Source organism: Monodelphis domestica, chromosome 1 (genome assembly GCF_027887165.1).
Source record: "Monodelphis domestica isolate mMonDom1 chromosome 1, mMonDom1.pri, whole genome shotgun sequence".
NCBI classification, from domain to species: domain Eukaryota; kingdom Metazoa; phylum Chordata; class Mammalia; order Didelphimorphia; family Didelphidae; genus Monodelphis; species Monodelphis domestica.
Window position 1 is genome coordinate 178,131,432 of NC_077227.1, and position 19,299 is coordinate 178,150,730.

Here is a 19,299-nt window from a genome sequence, read left to right on the forward strand (position 1 = left end):
CTCATAGGAGTTAGGTGAGGGGTAGTTGGTCATAAAGCGGTCTGGAGGAGCAAGTCCAGACAGGGCGGTGTACTCCGAACCCGAGGCGGGTCTGAGGTTTTGGCCGGGCTCCAGCTTTGGAGGCGGTCTTTTGGGGCTCGAGGTTCCCCCGACGCATACGATGACACCCCAAGAGCGCAAGTAGCAAGGTACAATAGCCACAAAAGCTCTAGGGCCCCAGTGGAGACTAGGGAGGGTAAGGTGCGGGTAGAGAGGCTTTGGGATCATCTGAAAAGGGTGGATCACGAAGAACTTGCAATTTTAGGGACCGTCTTCAAATAGGGCCGTGAAGCCTCGATGAAGGCCAACCCCAAGGCGCCTAACTAGCCAATCCAAGGCTAGTAATTAGCATATCCTGCCTCTGTTTAACTAGCCAATCCAAGGCTAGTAATTAGCATATCCTGCCTCTCCCTTTCTTCCCCAAAAAGCACAACCCCGGAAGAATCCGCGGCCGCGCCCACCCTCTGGGTTCCCCACCTATTCCTACCCTCGGAAACAAGCCTCAACAACATTTCGCTCCGCTCCCCTTCAGTGCCCTTCGGTTTCCCCCTCTCCGCCCCCGTCCTTCCACCAGACCTTCGAACACACACGCACACGCGCTCCTCCTCCAACAACTGCTTTCCCCGCCTCCTCCCCTCCATAACAAACCCACTTAGTCCCGCCCACTTGTCAATCACTCAGACCCGCCATCCAGTGATCGGACTAAAGGTGGGCGGGGACAGATATGGCCGATCGCGTGACGCAAGCGGGAGGCGAGCCCGGGAATTGGAGAGGTTCGTGACGGAGCCGCGCGAAGCTGGTAGAGCCGTTGGGGGAAACGCCGTGGATATATATCACTAGGCCTCGCGCGCCGCCCTCTACGCCGCTGGGGTTTTTGTGCTACCCTTGTTGGGGTGGGGGGTTGCGGGCTAGACATTAACCGCTCTCTTGGGCGGGAGGAACCCTGATTGCCCCCCCCAACTCCGCGTACACACCCCGGACATACCACGTGGCCGTGAGTGGGGGGGGGGGGAGTTAGGGTGGGGGAGGGCTGTTAAGCCGGATTCTAACTTCATTGGCTTTCACCTCTGCCGGCTGTAGCAAGAGAGCTCTCTGATTGGTGGATAAAATTCTTCCTCCAGGAGAGTTCTGATTGGTGGTCTCCTGGGGATCTCCCCCTTCTCTCTTCCCCTCCCCCTAGGGCTTTGCTAGGTGAGCTCGGAGGTGAACCTACAGGAATCTCCCCACCAAGGGCTGTGATTGGTAGGTGAGGGTGTCACTTGGTGGTACGGGAGTGATCGTCGACCCTCCCCCCGGCTTTTTTGGCCTTTCCAGGCTGCAGGTCCATCCCGGTTCCTGGAGTCCTGAGAGCTGTCACTGACCAAGGAGAAGGGACCCCTAACCCTGAAGAGGAGCAGTTGCCTCTCTTCTCCACATATACACCCCATCCAGGAGTCTCCGAGGTAGCACCCCACCAGACCCAGGAAGAGGACAGGCCCCAGCACTCGTGTGGAGGATGCTGTGACCAGAAGATGGACTCTCCAGGCAACAGCAGTGCCTCAGAGGCCTCCCCGTATGGGAGATATGAGCCTTGGTACAGGGAAGAAGATGACGATGTGGATCTGGCCTATTTCCTCCCCAGGTAACTCACTCTCTAATGTATTACCCCCCCCCCCCACCTCAGAACGGGGAGCAGCACCTCAGCACCTGGCCTCAGAGAGAGGAGAGAAAATTGTCCTTGCTTGATGGTCCCCAAGTTTGTTGATCTCCAGTCTCTTCCTATTGAGACTAGCAGTGTTGTACTTGGGGTCAGATGGGCTTACCCCTGGCCATGCCCTGCTCTAGTAGGTGAGAGAGCTATTCTTTTAGTAGCATTCACATTGGTTGCATAAATGTCCCTGAGTTCCCAAGTAAGTAAACAAAGAGATAAGGGGGAGAGAAGATGGGTGAACGATGTAGTGGACCTAAGTATGTGATAAGGACCCTATATGGACGTAAAAAAGAAACAAACTTAAATTGACCTGGCTCCAACACTAAAGGGAAGAATTGGTAAAGCAAGTGACCCCTAGGAAAGAAACAGTGGAGCAGGACTGTGCCTAGTTTTAGATCTTGGTGGAAAAGACTTTTGCCTAAAGATGGCCTGAGATTATAGAATTTAGGAAGATGAGATCTGGAAGATCCCTTCAGAATTCTTTGTACAGTGTAGAATTCTTCTGGTAAATCTAAAAAAATCCATAGCTTTGGGCTCTAAAATCTAAGCTTAATATTTCCAGAAATCTCAAATACAGTTCCCTAAGATTTTACTCCTAGCCCAGCTTCCAAGAATAGACTTCTACAACCTGATAGTGCCCCCAAAGCTAGTTATCTCGGGGTCCCTAAAAATAGAGATGGGAATGTGAGATTCTGAGTTTGAGTTGGTTCGTATTGAGGGATCATCCCCTGCCATGAGGTCTCTCCACAGGGGCCAGGTGAGACTGGTACAGGAAGTTGGTGCCACCAGCCTACAGCTCATCCATACGCTCTCTGACTCAGATGATGACAATGACAGCACTTGGGAGGGTCGTCTCGGTGACAGATACAATCCACCTGGTAAGAAGAAAGGGTACTTAGCTCCTAGAATTGTAGAACAGCAGCCTGCAAAACAAAATTTAGGTACAAAAGATTGGAGTCAAAAGAAGAGGGGAGGAAGATCAGTTATGGGGATGAAGAAAATCTTTTGAACCTCATTCCCTCCCTTCTTGGTTGGGCCCTGCTATCCTTGTCCCCTTCTCGACAATTTATCCTCTTCTGTCTTCTGTGACTTAAAAGACTGAGGCAAGGCTTGGTCTTCTTATAGTGGACTCAAATCCCGACACCCGAGAGCTAGAATGCAATGAGATCAAGACCCAAGTAGAACTGGCCACAGGACAGCTGGGATCAAATAAGCTAACACAAGAGTACAGCTTTCCTCGAATGCTGCACCAGGTAAGCTTCCTTACCTGCCCTTCATGGATAGAGAGCTGGATTTGGAGTCAAGGAGACCTGGGTTTAAATCTTGTCTCCAACATCTTTGGTTAGCAAGTATTTGACCCTGGGCAAATCACTTAACCTCTGTAATCTTCAGTTTCCCCATCTGGAAAATGTGAGTATCTGCCTCCAAAATTGTGAAACTTGATCAAGTAATGAAAACCTTATGTAAGTATTAGCTATTTGTGTAGTCAGAAGTTTGCCAACCAAACTTTGTATGAGGAGAATGCAAAAAAAAAAAGCGTTTAAAGCTGGCAGTAAAAGTTCCCTGTGTGTGATGGTCTTACTCTCTTGTCTTTTCTCTACAGAGAGAACGGGGGCTCTGCCATCATGGCAGTTTTTCTCCTGGGGAGCGGTCTCGAGTAATGTCTCAGTAAGTTAAGGGCTGGAGTACTATCAGTTTGAATTTGGTGGAATCATATTTGAGAAAGATCCAGAGGGATGAGAATTGCTGCTGTTGGAGGAAATAAGAGTTACTGCTGTTGGGTGAAGAATGTAAAACTTGTTAAAAGCCTTGGCAGATGGGTAGCTCAGTGGATAGAGAGCCAGGCCTAGAGACAGAAGGTCCTGGGTTCAAATATGGCCTTTGACACTTCCTAGCTGTGTGATCCTGGACAAATCACTTAACCCCCATTGCCTAGCCCTTACTCTTCTGCCTTAGAATCAATACATAGCATTGATTCTAAGGCAGAAGTTAAGGGTTTAGGGGGGGAAAAACCTTCATGGTATGGATAAAAAAAAAATTACAAGCCAAGAGGAGGGGCCCTTATATACTGGTCTGCTTGGGGTGCTGTTGACATTGATACCTCCTTAGTTTTGATATCTCCTTACTACAATTTTTCTCCTTTTTCTAAGCTTCTTGCCCAACTACTTGGGCTTCACTGACTCCTATTTCCATAAGGCTTTCTGTGGCATCTACAGCAAAGATGGTCAGATCTTCTTATCTGCTTGCCAAGGTACCTGGACCCAGACACTATTGCTTAAATAGGCAACTGTGAACCCATCCTCAGAATAGAGAATAATTTCAATCAGCCCATAGATTAGGGAAGCCTCTGTTCTAGCTGCCTTCTGATACTAATGTTGGGAGATACCAACAGGATGTAATTCTGATTGCCCTGCAACAAAAGGAAAATCCCATAACTGTACTAGGTGGCCAAGGGTGAAGGGAGAAATTTTCCTGAAACTTGTCTATTCCCAATCCCCAGACCAGACAATTCGGCTATATGACTGCCGCTATGGCTGCTTCCATAAGTTCAAGAGCATCAAGGCCCGGGATGTAGGTTGGAGTGTTCTAGATGTAGCCTTTACTCCTGATGGGAACCACTTCCTCTATTCCAGCTGGTCTGATTATAGTGAGTATACCTACCACCCCTATCATTTCTCCATTTTGGTCCCTGTATCCTACATCTTTCAATCTCTTTTCTCTGGGCAAGATTCTTATGCTACATTATAGGAGGCCCATACTCTCAGATGATCTGACACCCCTAACTTTTGCATGGAATTTGCCTTGTATTCCTTCTCTTTCCTTTGTTGTTCTAACTTCATTTATAAAGTAGAGAAGGGACAACTAGGTGGCTTAGTGTATTGAGAGCCAGGCTTAGAGATGAGAGTCCTGGGTTCAAATTTGGCCTCAAATGCTGCCTAGCAGATTACTTAATCCCAATTATCCACCCCTTACTGCTCCTCTGCCTTGGAACCAATACTCAGTATTGATTTTAAGAAAAACAATGAAGATTTTGTGTCATATAGGCCTTCTCTATTCTATGAAGAAACCCTCTTTATAATATCTCTAATAGATGCATTTGCTTATAGACTTCCAGTGAGGGGAAACTCATTATTTTTATAAGGCTTTCCCTTTCATTTTTGGATAGCCACTATTTATTAGAAAATCTTTTCCTTATATTGAACTCAAATCTGCTTCTAAAACATAACTCTTATGTCTGATTCAACTTCTATCTCTTGAGTCTGATTCTGCCCTCTGAAACTACACAGGGGCCCATCCCCAAACTCTTGAGTGACTCTTGTCTCTCTTGCTTCTTAGTTCATATCTGCAACATCTACGGGGAGGGAGACACACACACTGCCCTGGATTTGAGGTACTGGCTTCCCTCTTCAGCTAGAACCATCAGAAACTTAACTGCAATGAATTTCTCTGAAACTGAGATACACATTGATAGGGGAAGGTGCAGGAAAAAAAAAAATCTGTTCCTCTGAGTAGGAGATGCCCTGGGTGGGAGCTACAGATAATTTCTCATTAGGTAGAATAGAATGCAGTATATGGATGCAGCCTAGCTCTCTGAGACAGCTCTTACTCTGACACATATAAGCAGAACCCTCTGTTTTTCTCCAGAAATGGGGTGCATGGCTTTCTTTGGATCTGAAGTGGATTATATAGACTTAAAGAGAAGTCTTCCTGTCTAACAAATTTGTTACTCTCTTTTAGGCCAGATCAACATAGTTTTATTGTCTTCTCCATTGCAGTCTCCTCAGATGGACGAGAGGTGCTAGGAGGGTGAGTATTTAGATATCTCTCCACAATTAAGCAGTTCTAATCTTAGAAGTTGGACATGGTTTTGAGATCTGTATTGCAAATCCCCAACCCAGTTGTTCATAGGTCTTTAACTAGGCTTACTTTCACATAGGTGTTTCCCACACCTGCTTTGTAGTCCACTCCCAACAAAGGATTTGAGGCCTTAAATTTTTTCTCATCCTCAAACCAATTTTTCTCTATTGTATTGGAGGGAGACTCTATGTGATTAGGGACTTGAGTTTAAACATAAAATCTTGAGTTCTGGGGGCAGCTGAGTAGTCCAGTGGATTGAGAGTCAAGCCTAGAGATGGAAGGTCCTAGGTTCAAATCTGACCGCAGACACTTCCCGGCTGTGTGACCCTGGGCAAGTCACTAGACCCCCACTGCCTAGCCCTTACCACTCTTCTGTCTTGGAGCCAATATACAGTATTGACTCCAAGACGGAAGGTAAGGGTTTAAAAAAATAAAATAAAATCTTAAGTTCTCAGAACCTTCAAAGAAACCACTTTCAGAATATTGGTCAGTTGCTAACCCAACCCAAAATCTCTTTTCTTTCAGTGCCAATAATGGATGCCTCTATATCTTTGATAGAGAACAGAACCGCCGTGTATTGCAGGTACTGTTTCTGAGACCTAAACATCATGCTTTCTATCTCCTGTTGGCAGGAATGCTAGAAAGAGGAAAACTTAGGGTAATCTGTCTTCTTGCTCTAGATGGAATCTCATGACAATGATGTGAATGCGGTGGCTTTTGCTGACTCAAGTTCCCACATCCTGTTCTCTGGAGGGGATGATGCCATTTGTAAAGTTTGGGACCGTCGCACCATGCGTGAAGATGATCCCAAGCCTGTGGGTGCACTGGCTGGGCACCGAGATGGCATCACTTTCATTGACAGCAAGGTGAATAGGAGAGGGTGGACTACACAGCTGAGATGCTAAGACCATGGCTTCTAAGAGGGCCCGAAAGCAGGACTGGCATAGGAATTTGTCTTTCAGACTAGCCAAGGTCTTCACAAAAAAAGAATTCCAACCAGTCATAAGGGAAAGGAGTAAAAACCACAGGGTATAAAACCCACCTCTACCCACAAGTCCTCAAGGATCAGGGTTTCTTTCCTGTACTAGTTCTGGTCCTAAGCCACAATTGGTGGTTTGATTTAGCCAATGCCTGAGAAAGTAGAAACACCTGGCCATGAGGAAGAGTCTGAGGCAAACACCAGGAAGTGAAATTGACTCAGTATATTTACATTATTACAGATAATCACAGATTACAGATTACAGAGTCTCATAGTTCTAGCTCTTGCCAGTCAACCAGAAAAATAAGGCAGGGCCCAAGACTGAGATTGACAATTGGCATTATTCTTAAGAAAGACCTGATATAATTTTGTGTTCTGCTACCTTGAATGTTGCATTTTAATTTGTGGCCCTGGGTTCGTTCACAGGGTGATGCCCGGTACCTCATCACCAACTCCAAAGACCAGACTATAAAGCTCTGGGATATCCGGCGCTTCTCAGGCCGGGAAGGCATGGAGGCCTCACGACATGCAGCCATTCAAGAATACTGGGACTATCGCTGGCAACAGGTGCCTAAGAAAGGTCAGAGTTGATCCTTCCTTTTTTTTTTAAGATTTTATTGATGCTTTTTTACGTTGCTATCACTTCCCAAGACACTCATTATTTTTGTTCCCCAAAGCCAAACCCTTTTAACAGAAAAGCACAATTAAGCAAATCAGACCAATGCATTGTCTATATTTGGCAATATATGCCTCATTCCTTACCCCTAGTTACCACATCTCTGCCAAGAAGTATGCATATTTCATCATTAGTTCTCTTGAAGTCAAAATTGGTGACCCTATTTAATCAGAGTTCTGATCTTTTTTTTGTCAAAAAGGGAAAAAATGTGACTTGATGTTTTCCTTTGCATTGTTTACCTCAGGGTTTAAATTGTTTTTCTAGCTATACTTTTCATCAGGCCATACAAGTTTCCCCAATTTTCTCTGAATTTCTCATATTCATAATTTTTTACAGCACAATAATTTTCCATTGTTTTATATACCACATTTTTTTCAGATGTTTCCAGTTCACTCATTTTGCTCCCAGTGCTCTGTTATTATAGTGCTGCTAGAAGTACTTTTACATATACATGTCCTTTTCTTCTGTCTTTAATAGCTTTCCCTAGTGGTGATATCATTAGGTCAAAGATAGTACCCAGTTTGGTGACTCCATTATTCTATATCTTCTACCAGGAACTTTCTAAGTCATGCAGGAGCTTGGCTGCATCCTAGAAGAGCCCACTAATAGAGTGTGTGCCATTTTTCCCCCTCCCCCTTGTCTCCATATAGCCTGGCAGAAACTGAAGCTCCCTGGGGATAGCTCCGTTATGACATACCGAGGTCATGGTGTACTCCACACCCTTATCCGCTGCCGATTCTCCCCTGCCCACAGCACTGGCCAACGATATATCTACAGTGGCTGCTCTACTGGCAAGGTGGTCAGTAAGTATCGCTGGAGAAACAAAGGGTCACCATAAGATGGGAGACCATTTCTCCACTGAAGGCCAAGTCACAAGAGAAAGAAAAATTTGAAGTACATAAGAAGTAATCTGTTGTAGGGGTTGGGGAGGTTAATAGAAACCTATAAAATATTCTGAGTTAATTTTGTCATTAAAAACAGATCCTATAAGACAAGAAATAATGAAAAATGTTCTTCGGTTCCATATTTTGGCTAAAGCATATAGATAGAAGATGGAGGGAAAGAAGGAAATGAAATTTGTACTTTTCCCTGGTTTATGGAAAGAAAAGATACAAATGAGTAGAGTGAGTCAGAGTGAGACAAAGAGATCCCTACATAATACACAGATACAGATACAGAAAAACAAAAGATAAATACTGAAAGCAAAACATATACATTCATAGAAAAACCTGAGGGGAACAGGAGGGTGGAACACACAGACACACAAAGGGAGATGCAGTGGTATCCATGAACATCTCTGGCTTATAGCATTCTAAGATACTGCTCTTAAAAGCATATTAAATTTTCTGGACTGCAGACCAAGTGAAACTGAGCTAAGGTCTAAAATTCCCCATCCTATCATTAGAACATCCTTTCAGAGTAGGACATAGTCAAGGTTATAATGAAAAAGAGACTTTAAAAGAACCCTTGTATACTATGAGAGGTTTTGCTTCATTGGGAAAATAAGTCTGGAACAAGTTGCTAACAAGAGGCTAAGCTGATGAAAGGTTCCCATAAAGCAGGAGTTCTTAACCCAGGAATTTGGTTTTCTTAAATAACCTTTTCAGTAGAATCAATATCTCTTGTAATTCTGGGTAGTGTTGTGTTTTTTTTTTATGCATTTAAAAAGTTATTCTGAGATGGGGTCCAAAGACTTCTTCAGACTGCCAAAGGAGCCACAACACTAAACTTGAGGACCTCTGCCATAGAGTAAGATATGGATGGACAGAGACCTTTCTCTATTCTTTCCTTTCCTGTATAGTATATGACCTCCTCAGTGGCCAAATTGTGAAGAAGCTGACCAGCCACAAGGCCTGCGTACGGGACGTCAGTTGGCATCCATTTGAGCAGAAGATTGTCAGCAGCTCGGTGAGATTGGCAGGGTCATGGAAGGAAATGGGAACTGGAGGGTTGGAGTGATCCATGGATTTAGGCTTACAGTTCAGAAGAGACCTCCTCTAATGCTGTCCTCTTTGGCCCCCATAGTGGGATGGAAACCTGCGCCTGTGGCAGTACCGTCCACTTGAGTACTTCAGGAGTGACCCACTGGATTCTGAGGATTGTCGCACTGCCACCTGCCTACCATACAACTCCTTTGCAGCCTATTCCTCTCCCCAGTAATTCTTTCCTGTCAATATGGACTGATCTGTGCAACCCCAAGAGGAATCACCTACTCTATCCTCTCTCTCTCCTCAGGGAGATGTATGGAGGAGCTCATAGGGTTAGAGGGTGAGGAGCAGAAACCCTAGCTTTTCTACCCTAACTGTACTCTGGGTGGGGGTATCCTGCCCTCTGAGGCTGGGTTAGGCTCTTAATCCAGTGCTGTGGCCCAGCCTCTATCCCCACCCCTAGGGCAGGCAGGCCAGACAACTCAAAAATAAAGAGAGGTCACCCACAACTAGTTATTTAGGTATGGTCCTAGCCAGCCAGGGAACGCTGATTTTTTATAATCATGTTTGGACTCTGAGGGTTGGTCAGTAGACTAGTGTTCCTGGGCTAGGTCTAAAAGGACTGACCAGTTGGAGTCTGATTACCCTTGCCTGGCCCAGTAGCATGAACCTTCAAGTTGAAGGCCAGACTGGCCATTCAAAAGGTCACTCTCCCTACCACTGCTCTCCTTTTTTCATGATGACCAGAATGTCATTCCTTCTTGGGGGGGAAAGGGGAGTGAAGCTTTTCCCATGGGCTAGGAATCTGCTCTCCCTCGTTGTGTCTTTGGAGTAGGAGGTGCTACAGTGTAGGAAGCCCCTATCTTAATCCTTGTGGAACTGACTCTTCAGCTTGTGTCCCCTCAGGACAGAAGAATAGGGGGACTAAGCAGGTTGAGGTAGAGGTCCTATCTGCTTTTACTTGCTTTAGCCCCCTCAATAAATATTCCTCAGAAATTTGACTTAGTCTGGTTTTTTGTACTCTTAAGACTTTGCACAAACTCTCCAACTTCATGACAAGCTGAAATGCATAACACATTGTGCAGGGACTTAACAGCTAGGACATGCTCCTTTGGGTTGAAAATAGCATCTACTTTCTCCTTTCTCTTATCCCCAGGAGACAAATAATTCCCCACTAAAAATAGGGAATTGGCGTGGAATGAAGTTGCTATCCACCCAAGAATCCAAAACTTTCTCCCCAGCAAGAGAAGTAAATCTAGACCCTTGTGTAAAAACATTTAGGTCCCAGGTATACATTAGTATCAGGTCTCTTTTCTAGGGAATAAGTAGGTCAGTATGGCGACCACTTTTACAGATAGTCTGCAAAGCATCTTGGTTAGGTTTAGAAAACCTGAGAGGAGGGACATTAGAGCTAGACCTGCTAATCCAAAACCACCGATTGTGAAAGCCTTTCGTGTCCAATAGGTGAGTTTACTTACCAAAGGTCATGCAATTTGTTAATGGCAAAGCTGAAGGCAGAACGATGGTCTTCTCTTATACCTTGTTGTCTCCTGATCTAGCTCAAAGCTAGACCAAATGTTTATAAAGAGACAGTGAAAAGAAAATAATGTATACAATAAGCAAGCCCCCCTCAGGCCAGTCCAGTGAGATAAGATGGAGCTTGTCCAAGGACTCCACTCTAATTTTAGTGGTCTGTTCCATCCCAAGTAGTAGTATTGCGGTTGTCATGTTCGATTCCATGACCCCATTGAGGTTTTCATGGCAAAGATTATACTAGAACATTTTGCCATTTCCTTCTTAGTTCATTTTACAGATGAACTGAAGCAAATAGGGTTAAATGACTTGCCCAGAGTCACACAGTTAGTGTCTGGAGCCACATTTGAACTCAGGAAGATGTCTTCCTCCTTGTAAGTCCAGTGCTCTATCCACTGTGCCACTTGGTTGCCCAATTATTAGTACAAGATACAAATTTGAAGTTTGAAGTGGTTTCCCAAGACAGCTCTCTGCTCCTCCCATCCCAACTTCCAAGGACTTCAGCCCAGACGTTCCTTGCATCAAGGTAGACCCCAAAGTCTCCCTCCCAGGCCCATGTCCAAGGTATATGGGCAGGAGTATTTGCCTTACTCCACCTGCTTTAGGAAATCCAAACTAGCAGAAGTTACTTGTGGAAGGTGACTGTAGATATATTCTTTTAAACTTCTCATAAAAAGTCAGATTGTTTCCCCTGACCATCGGACCCCTTCCCTTCCTATTAAAAGTGTATGGTGGAGTGGCGTGTTGGGTGGAGGCACTGGCCCGTAAATGTAAATTGGGACGAGATGCGGTGGGGAGAACTGTGAGGACACAAGGACATCCATGTTGTGGAAGGACATACAGCCTGCTCTTGCTGACGCACTCGGCCCCAGCCCCTCACTGCCCCCCGCCCCTCTCCCTCACCAGCTGCCAGTCTAGCTCTGCCCCGTATCGCCAGCACCTGTCACTGTCTGTCCTCGGCCAGGGGGCCCTAGGAGCCCCTCCTCAGCTGCCCAGCAGAACCAGCAGTCAGAGGGGAGGGAACATGGAGCGGGGGTTAGGGGTGGGGGCAGGGACAGGCCTGGGGGCCCGGCTGCGCGTGGTGCTGGGCTGCTTGTGGAGGGTACTGCTCTGGCTGGCATCCGCTCTGCTGTACTTCGGAAGCGAGCAGGCTGCCCGGCTGCTGGGGAGCCCCTGCCTCCAGCGCCTTTACCACGCCTGGCTAGCTGCGGTTGTCATCTTCGGACCCCTGCTGCAATTCCACGTCAACCCCCGCACCATTTTCGCCAGTCACGGCAACTTCTTCAACATGTAAGTCTCTCTGGGCAGACCCTTTAATGCTAGTTCTATCCACTCCGTTCTAAGCTCCCTCCTCTTTGGGGCTCTTGTCCTACTGCCAGTCTGAGCACTAAAAATAGGCCAAGAGGTGGAGGAGAAGGTCAAGTGGGGGGGAGTTATGGGGCACAGGGGAAGGCGATAGAAAGCAGGACGGGAGACTCAGAAGTCTTTCTGGGGATTAGGGAAGGACGGAGAACATGGGAAAGAGGGAAAGTCAGTGATCTGGCCCAGGGCAATACGAATGAGGGCAGAGAGGCAATGGGGTCAGAAGGTAGAGGAAGCTGGCCAAGGTCCATGGGGAATAGCAATGGGACTGGGGAGATAATGAAGTTGAGAAGCCCAGAAGAACCTGGGATCCAGAAAAGAGTGATTCCTTACAACAACCCCCCTACTTTTTCTGTCCCCACAGCAAGTTTGTGAACTCTGCCTGGGGCTGGACCTGCACCTTCCTGGGTGGCTTTGTGCTACTGGTAGTGTTCCTAGCCACACGGCGAGTGGCAGTGACAGCTCGGCACTTAAGCCGGCTGGTGGTGGGGGCAGCAGTATGGCGGGGGGCTGGCCGTGCTTTTCTGCTCATTGAGGACCTGACGGGCTCCTGTTTTGAGCCTCTGCCCCAGGGGCTGCTGCTCCATGAGCTGCCTGACCGTCGCAGCTGCTTGGCAGCTGGCCACCAGTGGAGGGGCTACACGGTCTCCTCTCATACCTTCCTGCTCACCTTCTGCTGCTTGCTCATGGCTGAGGAAACCGCCGTCTTTGCCCGATACCTGGCCCACGGTCTACCTGCTGGGGCCCCTCTTCGACTGGTCTTCCTTCTCAATGTCCTGCTGCTGGGCCTCTGGAACTTCCTGCTGCTCTGCACCGTCATCTACTTCCACCAATATACCCACAAGGTGGTAGGTGCTGCTGTGGGCACCTTTGCCTGGTACCTTACCTACGGTAGCTGGTACCACCAGCCCTGGTCGCCGGGGAGCCCTGGCCACGGGCTCTTTACCCATCCCCGACGCTCCCAATCCAGACTTAAGCGCGATTGAAGGGAATAAAGGCAAATCAAGGCCGGACAGTGCTGACTCTTCTCTTTATTTGAGGTGTATAGTTGGGGGAGCCTCAGCCGAATAGCAGGATGGGAGGGACCCTCGAATGGCGCTTCCTACATTCCAGGGTGGTCTGGGGGGGTTGCCCTACTTCCTAAACAGGCACCTCCAAATAAAAGGAGGATGCCCCAGCCTCCCATCCCTTCCTCTCACCCCTACTCACAGTTCTTCCTCAGGTCTCCTCTACACCCAACACCCTCCATGAACAATTCTACCAAGAGTACGTCTCACACGCGCGCGCAAGCACACACACACATACACACAGGCGCGCGCGTCCTTCCTGCACCGTCGACTGCACTTTAGGAAACGTTTGGGTGAGCCTTCGTGTCTGTCTGCCGTCACTCGGGCTAGACACCGCGAAGAGGAAGCCCCGGGCGGAGAAGGGAAGGAAGGTGGAGGGTGGCTTGGGGAGTTGGAAGGAGATGGGGTTCATGCCCTTGGGTCAAAAGGCCCCTGGAGACAAAGACTGAGCAGATTCCGAGGGGCTGGAACCGGCGAAAGAAGCCCGCGGAGCCAGCCGCGAAGAGCGCTTTCGGTCCGGCTCCTGGAACGGTGCTCCGGCACCGGCCCTTCGTGTCCCAACCCTCTCCCAACCACCCCCTGACCCCGCCTCCGGCTCGGTCCCTCCCCTCCCCGGGAAGTCCCTACAGGCAGAACCGCTTTCACTTTCCCTTCCCCCTTGCTCCTGCCTCGCTGCTCGGTTTGGCCCCTTAGCCCCCCCTGTTATGGCCACCCTCAGTGTCAAACCCGAAGCCCAAGCCAAGGTGAGCGGGACAGAGGGGAGGGAGGGGGGAAACCTGGGGAACTGGGTGGAAGGGAGCGGTGGTCTCCAGCTTTATCCCATCAGCCCCCCTTTGCTTCTCGCCCACTCCCCTCCCCCATCCTCTCCTGGATCTCTCCAGCAGAGGGGTGGAGAGGGCTTGAGACTCAAGCATTTGCCTGGAGAGCCCAGAGGACTGTTGCCCGCAAAGCTTCCGCATGGAGTGAGGAGCAGCAGCCTCATAGGGTCTAGAGCCCCCCACCCCCACCCCAATGAATGTGGAGGGGAGATGGGACCTATAAATGGAACACTAAGCAGGTGTTTCAGGGTTGGACCTCAGCCATGGGGAAAGGAGCAGTGACATGGCTTCAGTCTGATGGGGTGAGGCGAAGCAGAGAGAGGAAGCCAGACCGGTGATGGGTCAGAGCCCCTGACTCGTATAGGTGACAAGAAGGGGAAGCCTGCACACTCCTCTCTCTCCTGATCTCAGAATCCTGCCCCACTGGGGTCTGTTCCCACATTTCACCAACACGACTGAAAACTGTTCCACACCTCCCACAGCCAGAGCCCTACTGGGACCAGTGCCCACATCGCCCCTGAACCCAGTCCCATGAAACGCCTGTTCTATACCTCCCCCGCTTCTGGGCCTCCTGGGATGTTTCCATATTTCACTTGAACTCAGCCCCACTGGGAACTGTTCCATACCTTTGGATGGCCTCATTGGCACGCAAGTCCACTGTCTTAAGGAGATGGGAGTCTTCCCTTGAGATCTCTGCCTGTTCGTCTTAAATAACAACTGGATTCTGTCCCTACAGGTCGATTTGTTCCGAAAGGAGTTATGCTCTCAGGTAAGACCTCACTACGAAAAACTGCCTTCTCCCTAGTTCCAACACATCCTTACCCCACCTTCAATCATACAAACGTGGCTTCCTTTTCTTCTGCTGAATGTTTGCCCTGATCTGCCGTCCAATGAATCAATAAACATCTGACCCCCACCCCATGCCCCATTTTCAGGCAGAGATCCTGCTCGGAAGCTATTTCCCCAAGAAGATTTCAGAGCTGGATGACTTCTTGAAGGTACTAGGGCTGGGGAGGAGGCAGAGTAAAGGTCAAGGAAAGGAACACTGGCTCAAAGATGGGAGGGTGAGGAATTTTGAAGGGGAAGGCATTTACTACTACCTTTTCTCCCTGTGGTGCTCTAGGACCCATCTCTGAATGAGGCTGATTTCAGTCTCTTAAAGGCCCCCCTGGATATCCCTGTCCCTGATCCAGCTAAAGAAAAAGAGAAGGAAGAGCGTCGGAAGCAAGAGGAGGTAAGGGGGAAAGGACAAAGAGGGAGGTTGGAAATATTTGAATGTCAGGATGGTGAACAAACCTTAAGCTTGATTTCATGTGGCTCCTCTCCTTCTGCAGAAGGATAAGGATGGAAAGAAAAAAGAGGAAGATGAAGATAAAGGTAATAAGGATGGGGTTTGAGTCCTGGTTCTCTAGTTAATGCATTATCCTTGTGAGATATTCTCCAGAGCCAACAGCCTCCATCCACTCAAGTTTTAGGTTTATGGTATATTCCATAGGTCCTCCTTGTGGGCCTGTAAGCTGCAATGAGAAGATTGTGGCCCTTCTGGCACGATTGAAGCCTGAAATCAAAGATGTCAAGGAACAGCTCAACCTGGTGAGTCCCACCCCTCACCTAGTTCTCTAGCAGGACTTGGAACAGGGCTGTCCAATAGAGAATCAGCTTATCCACAACAGCTGCCCTTTGCCTTACCAGTTGGGAAGGTACCTGTCAATCAGAACACAGTGCTTTATCAGAGTAGAAAAAAGAAGATAGTGGGGCAGCTAGGTGGGTCAGTGGATTGAAAGCCAGGCCCAGAAATGGGAGATCCTGGGTTCAAATCTGGCCTCAGACACTTCCTAGCTGTGTGACTGGGGCAAGTCACATAACTCTCATTGCTTAGCCCTTACCTCTCTTCTGCCTTGGAACCAATACACAGTAAGGGTAAGGGTTTGGGGGTGGGGGAGGAAAAAAAGGAAGATAGGATTGGAGCAAGTGGAATTAAGGAAATATAGTTGAAGCTTAGATGATAGGGGTGGGGTGATAAGGGAGGCTGGAAATTTAGAAAAGGGAATGGAATCAGGGAACAGAATTCAGTTGTCTCTGCTTATTGTTTTTCTCAGGTCTCCATGTGGCTGCAGCTTCAGGTCCCCCGAATTGAAGATGGAAACAACTTTGGAGTAGCTGTTCAGGTGCCTTTATCCTGGCCCCATCCCAAACACCCAATTCTGATCCTGCTTCGGAACCATACTTTGTGTCATTGCTTTCCTGCCTTTCTTTTCCCTAGGAGAAGGTATTTGAGCTGATGACTACACTTCGAACTAAGCTGGATGGCTTCCATACCCAGATCTCAAAGTAAGTGATCTAGGGCATCTTGCCTCTGCCCTAATGTTTACTGCTCTTTACTTCCATCCTAAGTCCTGCCATTTTTTTTAAGGTCTTCCTTGTTTTACTGTCATAAGGTACATTATTTTCCCACCTCACTTTTCTCATCTCCTACTAGGTATTTCTCAGAAAGGGGTGATGCAGTGGCTAAAGCAGCCAAGCAGCCACATGTGGTGAGTGGGGAAGCAGGTCCAGAGTGGCCAGGGTGGCATTAATAAGAAACCCCCAGGACTGACACTGGGAAGGGTAGGATGGACATTAGACAAGGCCAGAGTGGAGAACTAATCCTGAAGTCTCCACAGGGTGACTACCGACAGCTGGTTCATGAACTGGATGAAGCACAATATGGAGAGACCAGACTGATGGTCATGGAGATCCGAAATACTTATGTAAGGAACTAAACCTTGGGATATGCTTGGTGGAAGATCAGGGAAAAAGTAAGGAAGGTTAATATGGGGGCAAGAAATATTAGTTTCAGGATAAATGATTCTTGTGGTATATCCTGGGATAGGTGGAAGTGAAGAAATTAAAATAAATTTCTACTTTAGATTAGAAAACCATTAAAGGGCCTCTGCTGAGGGCTTATAATAACCCCAACTCCCTTCCTACTGGGCATCTAGGCTGTGTTATATGACATCATCCTGAAGAATTTTGAAAAGATCAAGAAGCCCAGGGGAGATACAAAGGGAATGATCTACTGAAAAATAGAGCCTGCCTCCCCCTCTCCATCAATATGAAGCATATAGCATAAGATTCCACCCTTCCATTAGGATTATTTGTCTTGCTACGGTCCAGCTTCCATCTAGAACTTCCCATCTTATCCATGACTTGCCTTCTAGGCACCAATAAATTTTGCCATACCACTCCCCCGTCTTTTTATTTAAGGTTCTAGCCACAATGGCCCCCGCTCAGGCAGTCCCATTCGCAGCAGCAACCCATTGGGAAATTTCAGTATTTAGTTGTTGGTTTGTCCAGTCACGACGGATATCATCAAGATGGGCATCAAAGTCAACAAGCAGCCTGTGGGCCCGGCCTTCGAGCAGTGCCTGAAGGAGCTGCCTTGACTCTTCCCAATCCCGCCACATCACCCTGAAATACCCACGAAAAAAGAAATATTCAGTTCAACCTGAAGCCCTGGCACCAAAGGCAGACAGTTTAAGTCTAGGACTTACTCAGGGAATAAAGACAGGAATAGAAACTTGGGTTCAAGAGCCTATATTGAACTTAATTTACTCTGTTACTTAAAAGCAAAGAATGTGGTAAAAAGTGCTGAGGCAAAGGAATAGAGGTACTCACAGGTTCTTGTCTTTGGGGACCCAGCGTCGATCACGAGGCTCCAAGACAATGATAGGTGGCACTCGAGTCTGGGGTACCAGTTTCCGATTATCCAACTGGGAGGTTGAGGTATGGATAGTTAAGAGTTCCAGGGTTCCCTTTCTACCTCCTTTTCTCCCCAACTCCCTACCCCTCAATCCTTAACCTTACCATGATGAGCACTGCCCCAGGGAAAAATTCAGCAATTCGTCCAGCAATTTTCAGAGCAAGGGGACCAGGGCTAGGAAGAACATAGTCATTAGAGGATCCCAAGCAGCAGAACAAACAATATATTTGCAGGAATTCATTCATTTAAGGCTAATAGGTGTTCTTCATCCCCTGTGGGGGTGAGGTGAGACTACTCCAATCAGAAGAAAAAACTACTGGTTGGGTTTAACCCTAGCAAACATTTACCTTAGAGCAGAGCTTCTTAACATGGGGTCCATGCACCCCCCTGTGAACTTAGAAGGAAAAAAATACATCTTTATTTTCACTAACCTCTAACTGAAATTTAGCATTTCCTTCAATTATGAATGGAGGCAACAAACCATTTTTCTGAGGGGTCCCTGGCACCAGAAAGTTCAGAACCCCTGCCTTACAGCAAATCCCTGCCCCCTCTTCCACTGCTATCTCCCTCACTCACCTCTGGTCATTCATCGAGGCATTGGCATGGTAGTACCCAGCTACCACCAAACTGCCCTGGGCACCCCACACATCTACCTGCCATGAGAAAGGGCCCATTAGGTTTTTGCTGATGGCACTGTCAATGAACAGCTGCAAAAGGGGATAGGGCCTGCCAAGCCAAGGCCTGGAGACAGTGAGTGGGCATTTCCAAGACTGGGGGAGGGGGTTGTACCTGGTTAAGGGCGACCTCCAGCATGACAGAAAGGGCCAGATGACTGTGGAAGAGGGGCACACAGTCACTGAGGCAGAGGCAGCCCCCCGCCTGCGGTGCCTGGGCCAGCAGCAGCCCGTTGACAGCTGCGTGCGGGTATCGGGCAGCGTGGAGGCACATCTTCACGTAGGCCCGGGCGGAGATCTCCACTTCTCCCATCATCTGCGGGGTCTGGCTGGGAGCGAAATGGGGTCTTGGGGACCCGGAGCCAGGCCGGCCTGCGCCTGCCTGCCTGCCCCTCCCCTTCCTCCCTTGCCCCGCACGCACGCAGTCGGCCAGGGCTTCGCTGGCTCCCTTCTCCCTCAGCCACCCCTTCACCCCACCGGACCCCAACCGCGTCACCTCCCGCCCTCCCTTTTGGGCCTTGGCCCAGTTCGTCCCGGCCCGGATCCCTGCCAGGCCCCCTCGCTCAAGCGGAGCTGTCACGCTGGCTTCTTCCCACCCTGCCCCGCCCGACCCCTTAAGCAGTTCCCAATGACATCTCCTGAAGTGAACGCCACGCCTCTCCCGCCCCCAAGGCGTGGCCACTACTGCGAGCGCCCAGCCCCGATGGAGCTCCGCCTCCTCCCGCTCCTCCGACTCCCCGAACTGCTTCTCGGGTCCTGCCCAACACCTGACATTTGATTGGTCTAATGGACTTTGACTTGTCCTATCAGAGATCTCATCTTCCTTGTCCAAGTTCTAATTGGAAAGCTTTGTCTTCGCCTTTTCATTGGACCGCTAACTTGCTGGAGCCTCTAGATAACAAGTTCCTGCTGAATGGATTCCTGATTCAACCT

The 19,299-nt window shown here is 48.5% G+C and overlaps 4 protein-coding genes across 13 annotated transcripts; 3 read left to right on the forward strand and 1 right to left on the reverse strand.

Annotated features, from left to right (window-relative positions):
* The first annotated feature begins 432 nt into the window (after positions 1–432).
* On the forward strand, positions 433–10,171 carry DCAF11 (DDB1 and CUL4 associated factor 11). Of its 10 annotated transcripts, XM_016428235.2 has the most exons (16): positions 772–812; positions 1,220–1,281; positions 1,354–1,660; positions 2,468–2,607; positions 2,855–2,982; positions 3,333–3,397; positions 3,880–3,980; positions 4,230–4,376; positions 5,066–5,120; positions 5,468–5,536; positions 6,113–6,170; positions 6,268–6,453; positions 6,993–7,146; positions 7,893–8,045; positions 9,044–9,150; positions 9,268–10,171. In XM_016428235.2, exons 3-16 carry the CDS (start codon positions 1,551–1,553, stop codon positions 9,400–9,402), a joined length of 1,608 nt encoding a protein of 535 aa, XP_016283721.1. In that variant the 5' UTR covers positions 772–812; positions 1,220–1,281; positions 1,354–1,550; the 3' UTR covers positions 9,403–10,171. The 10 variants fall into 10 exon arrangements, with proteins under 10 accessions (XP_007479918.1, XP_056666078.1, XP_007479917.1 ...); XM_007479856.2 differs by lacking the exon at positions 1,220–1,281 and having other exon boundaries at positions 433–838; XM_056810100.1 differs by lacking the exon at positions 1,220–1,281 and having other exon boundaries at positions 433–838; positions 2,480–2,607.
* A 1,432-nt stretch (positions 10,172–11,603) lies between these two features.
* On the forward strand, positions 11,604–13,080 carry FITM1 (fat storage inducing transmembrane protein 1). The gene is made up of 2 exons (XM_001380119.3): positions 11,604–11,993; positions 12,430–13,080. Exons 1-2 carry the CDS (start codon positions 11,728–11,730, stop codon positions 13,049–13,051), a joined length of 888 nt encoding a protein of 295 aa, XP_001380156.1. The 5' UTR covers positions 11,604–11,727; the 3' UTR covers positions 13,052–13,080.
* On the reverse strand, positions 13,080–19,047 carry EMC9 (ER membrane protein complex subunit 9). Its single transcript, XM_001380122.4, has 5 exons — positions 18,482–19,047; positions 18,269–18,345; positions 17,797–17,866; positions 17,608–17,702; positions 13,080–17,400 (listed from the first exon to the last, which is right to left on the reverse strand). The coding sequence occupies exons 1-5, from the start codon at positions 18,680–18,682 to the stop codon at positions 17,220–17,222; spliced, it is 624 nt and encodes a 207-aa protein (XP_001380159.2). The 5' UTR covers positions 18,683–19,047; the 3' UTR covers positions 13,080–17,219.
* On the forward strand, positions 13,745–17,174 carry PSME1 (proteasome activator subunit 1). Its single transcript, XM_001369496.4, has 11 exons — positions 13,745–13,875; positions 14,687–14,719; positions 14,886–14,948; positions 15,074–15,184; positions 15,285–15,327; positions 15,446–15,543; positions 16,050–16,118; positions 16,214–16,281; positions 16,430–16,484; positions 16,614–16,700; positions 16,932–17,174. Exons 1-11 carry the CDS (start codon positions 13,837–13,839, stop codon positions 17,010–17,012), a joined length of 747 nt encoding a protein of 248 aa, XP_001369533.1. The 5' UTR covers positions 13,745–13,836; the 3' UTR covers positions 17,013–17,174.
* Positions 19,048–19,299: the final 252 nt, after the last annotated feature.

Coding starts and splice junctions, on each gene's coding strand:
- FITM1 (XM_001380119.3), top strand. CDS start 11,728: ATGGAGCGGGGGTTAGGGGTGGGGGCAGGGACAGGCCTGGGGGCCCGG. Junction 11,994..12,429: donor CACGGCAACTTCTTCAACAT/GTAAGTCTCTCT, acceptor CTGTCCCCACAG/CAAGTTTGTGAACTCTGCCT.
- DCAF11 (XM_007479854.3), top strand. CDS start 764: ATGGCCGATCGCGTGACGCAAGCGGGAGGCGAGCCCGGGAATTGGAGA. Junction 7,147..7,892: donor GCAACAGGTGCCTAAGAAAG/GTCAGAGTTGAT, acceptor GTCTCCATATAG/CCTGGCAGAAACTGAAGCTC. Junction 8,046..9,043: donor CTCTACTGGCAAGGTGGTCA/GTAAGTATCGCT, acceptor TTTCCTGTATAG/TATATGACCTCCTCAGTGGC.
- EMC9 (XM_001380122.4), bottom strand. CDS start 18,682: ATGATGGGAGAAGTGGAGATCTCCGCCCGGGCCTACGTGAAGATGTGC. Junction 17,867..18,268: donor GCCTCGATGAATGACCAGAG/GTGAGTGAGGGA, acceptor TGTTCTTCCTAG/CCCTGGTCCCCTTGCTCTGA. Junction 17,703..17,796: donor CTGGGGCAGTGCTCATCATG/GTAAGGTTAAGG, acceptor TCAACCTCCCAG/TTGGATAATCGGAAACTGGT.
- PSME1 (XM_001369496.4), top strand. CDS start 13,837: ATGGCCACCCTCAGTGTCAAACCCGAAGCCCAAGCCAAG. Junction 15,185..15,284: donor AGCGTCGGAAGCAAGAGGAG/GTAAGGGGGAAA, acceptor CTCCTTCTGCAG/AAGGATAAGGATGGAAAGAA. Junction 15,328..15,445: donor AGAGGAAGATGAAGATAAAG/GTAATAAGGATG, acceptor TATATTCCATAG/GTCCTCCTTGTGGGCCTGTA.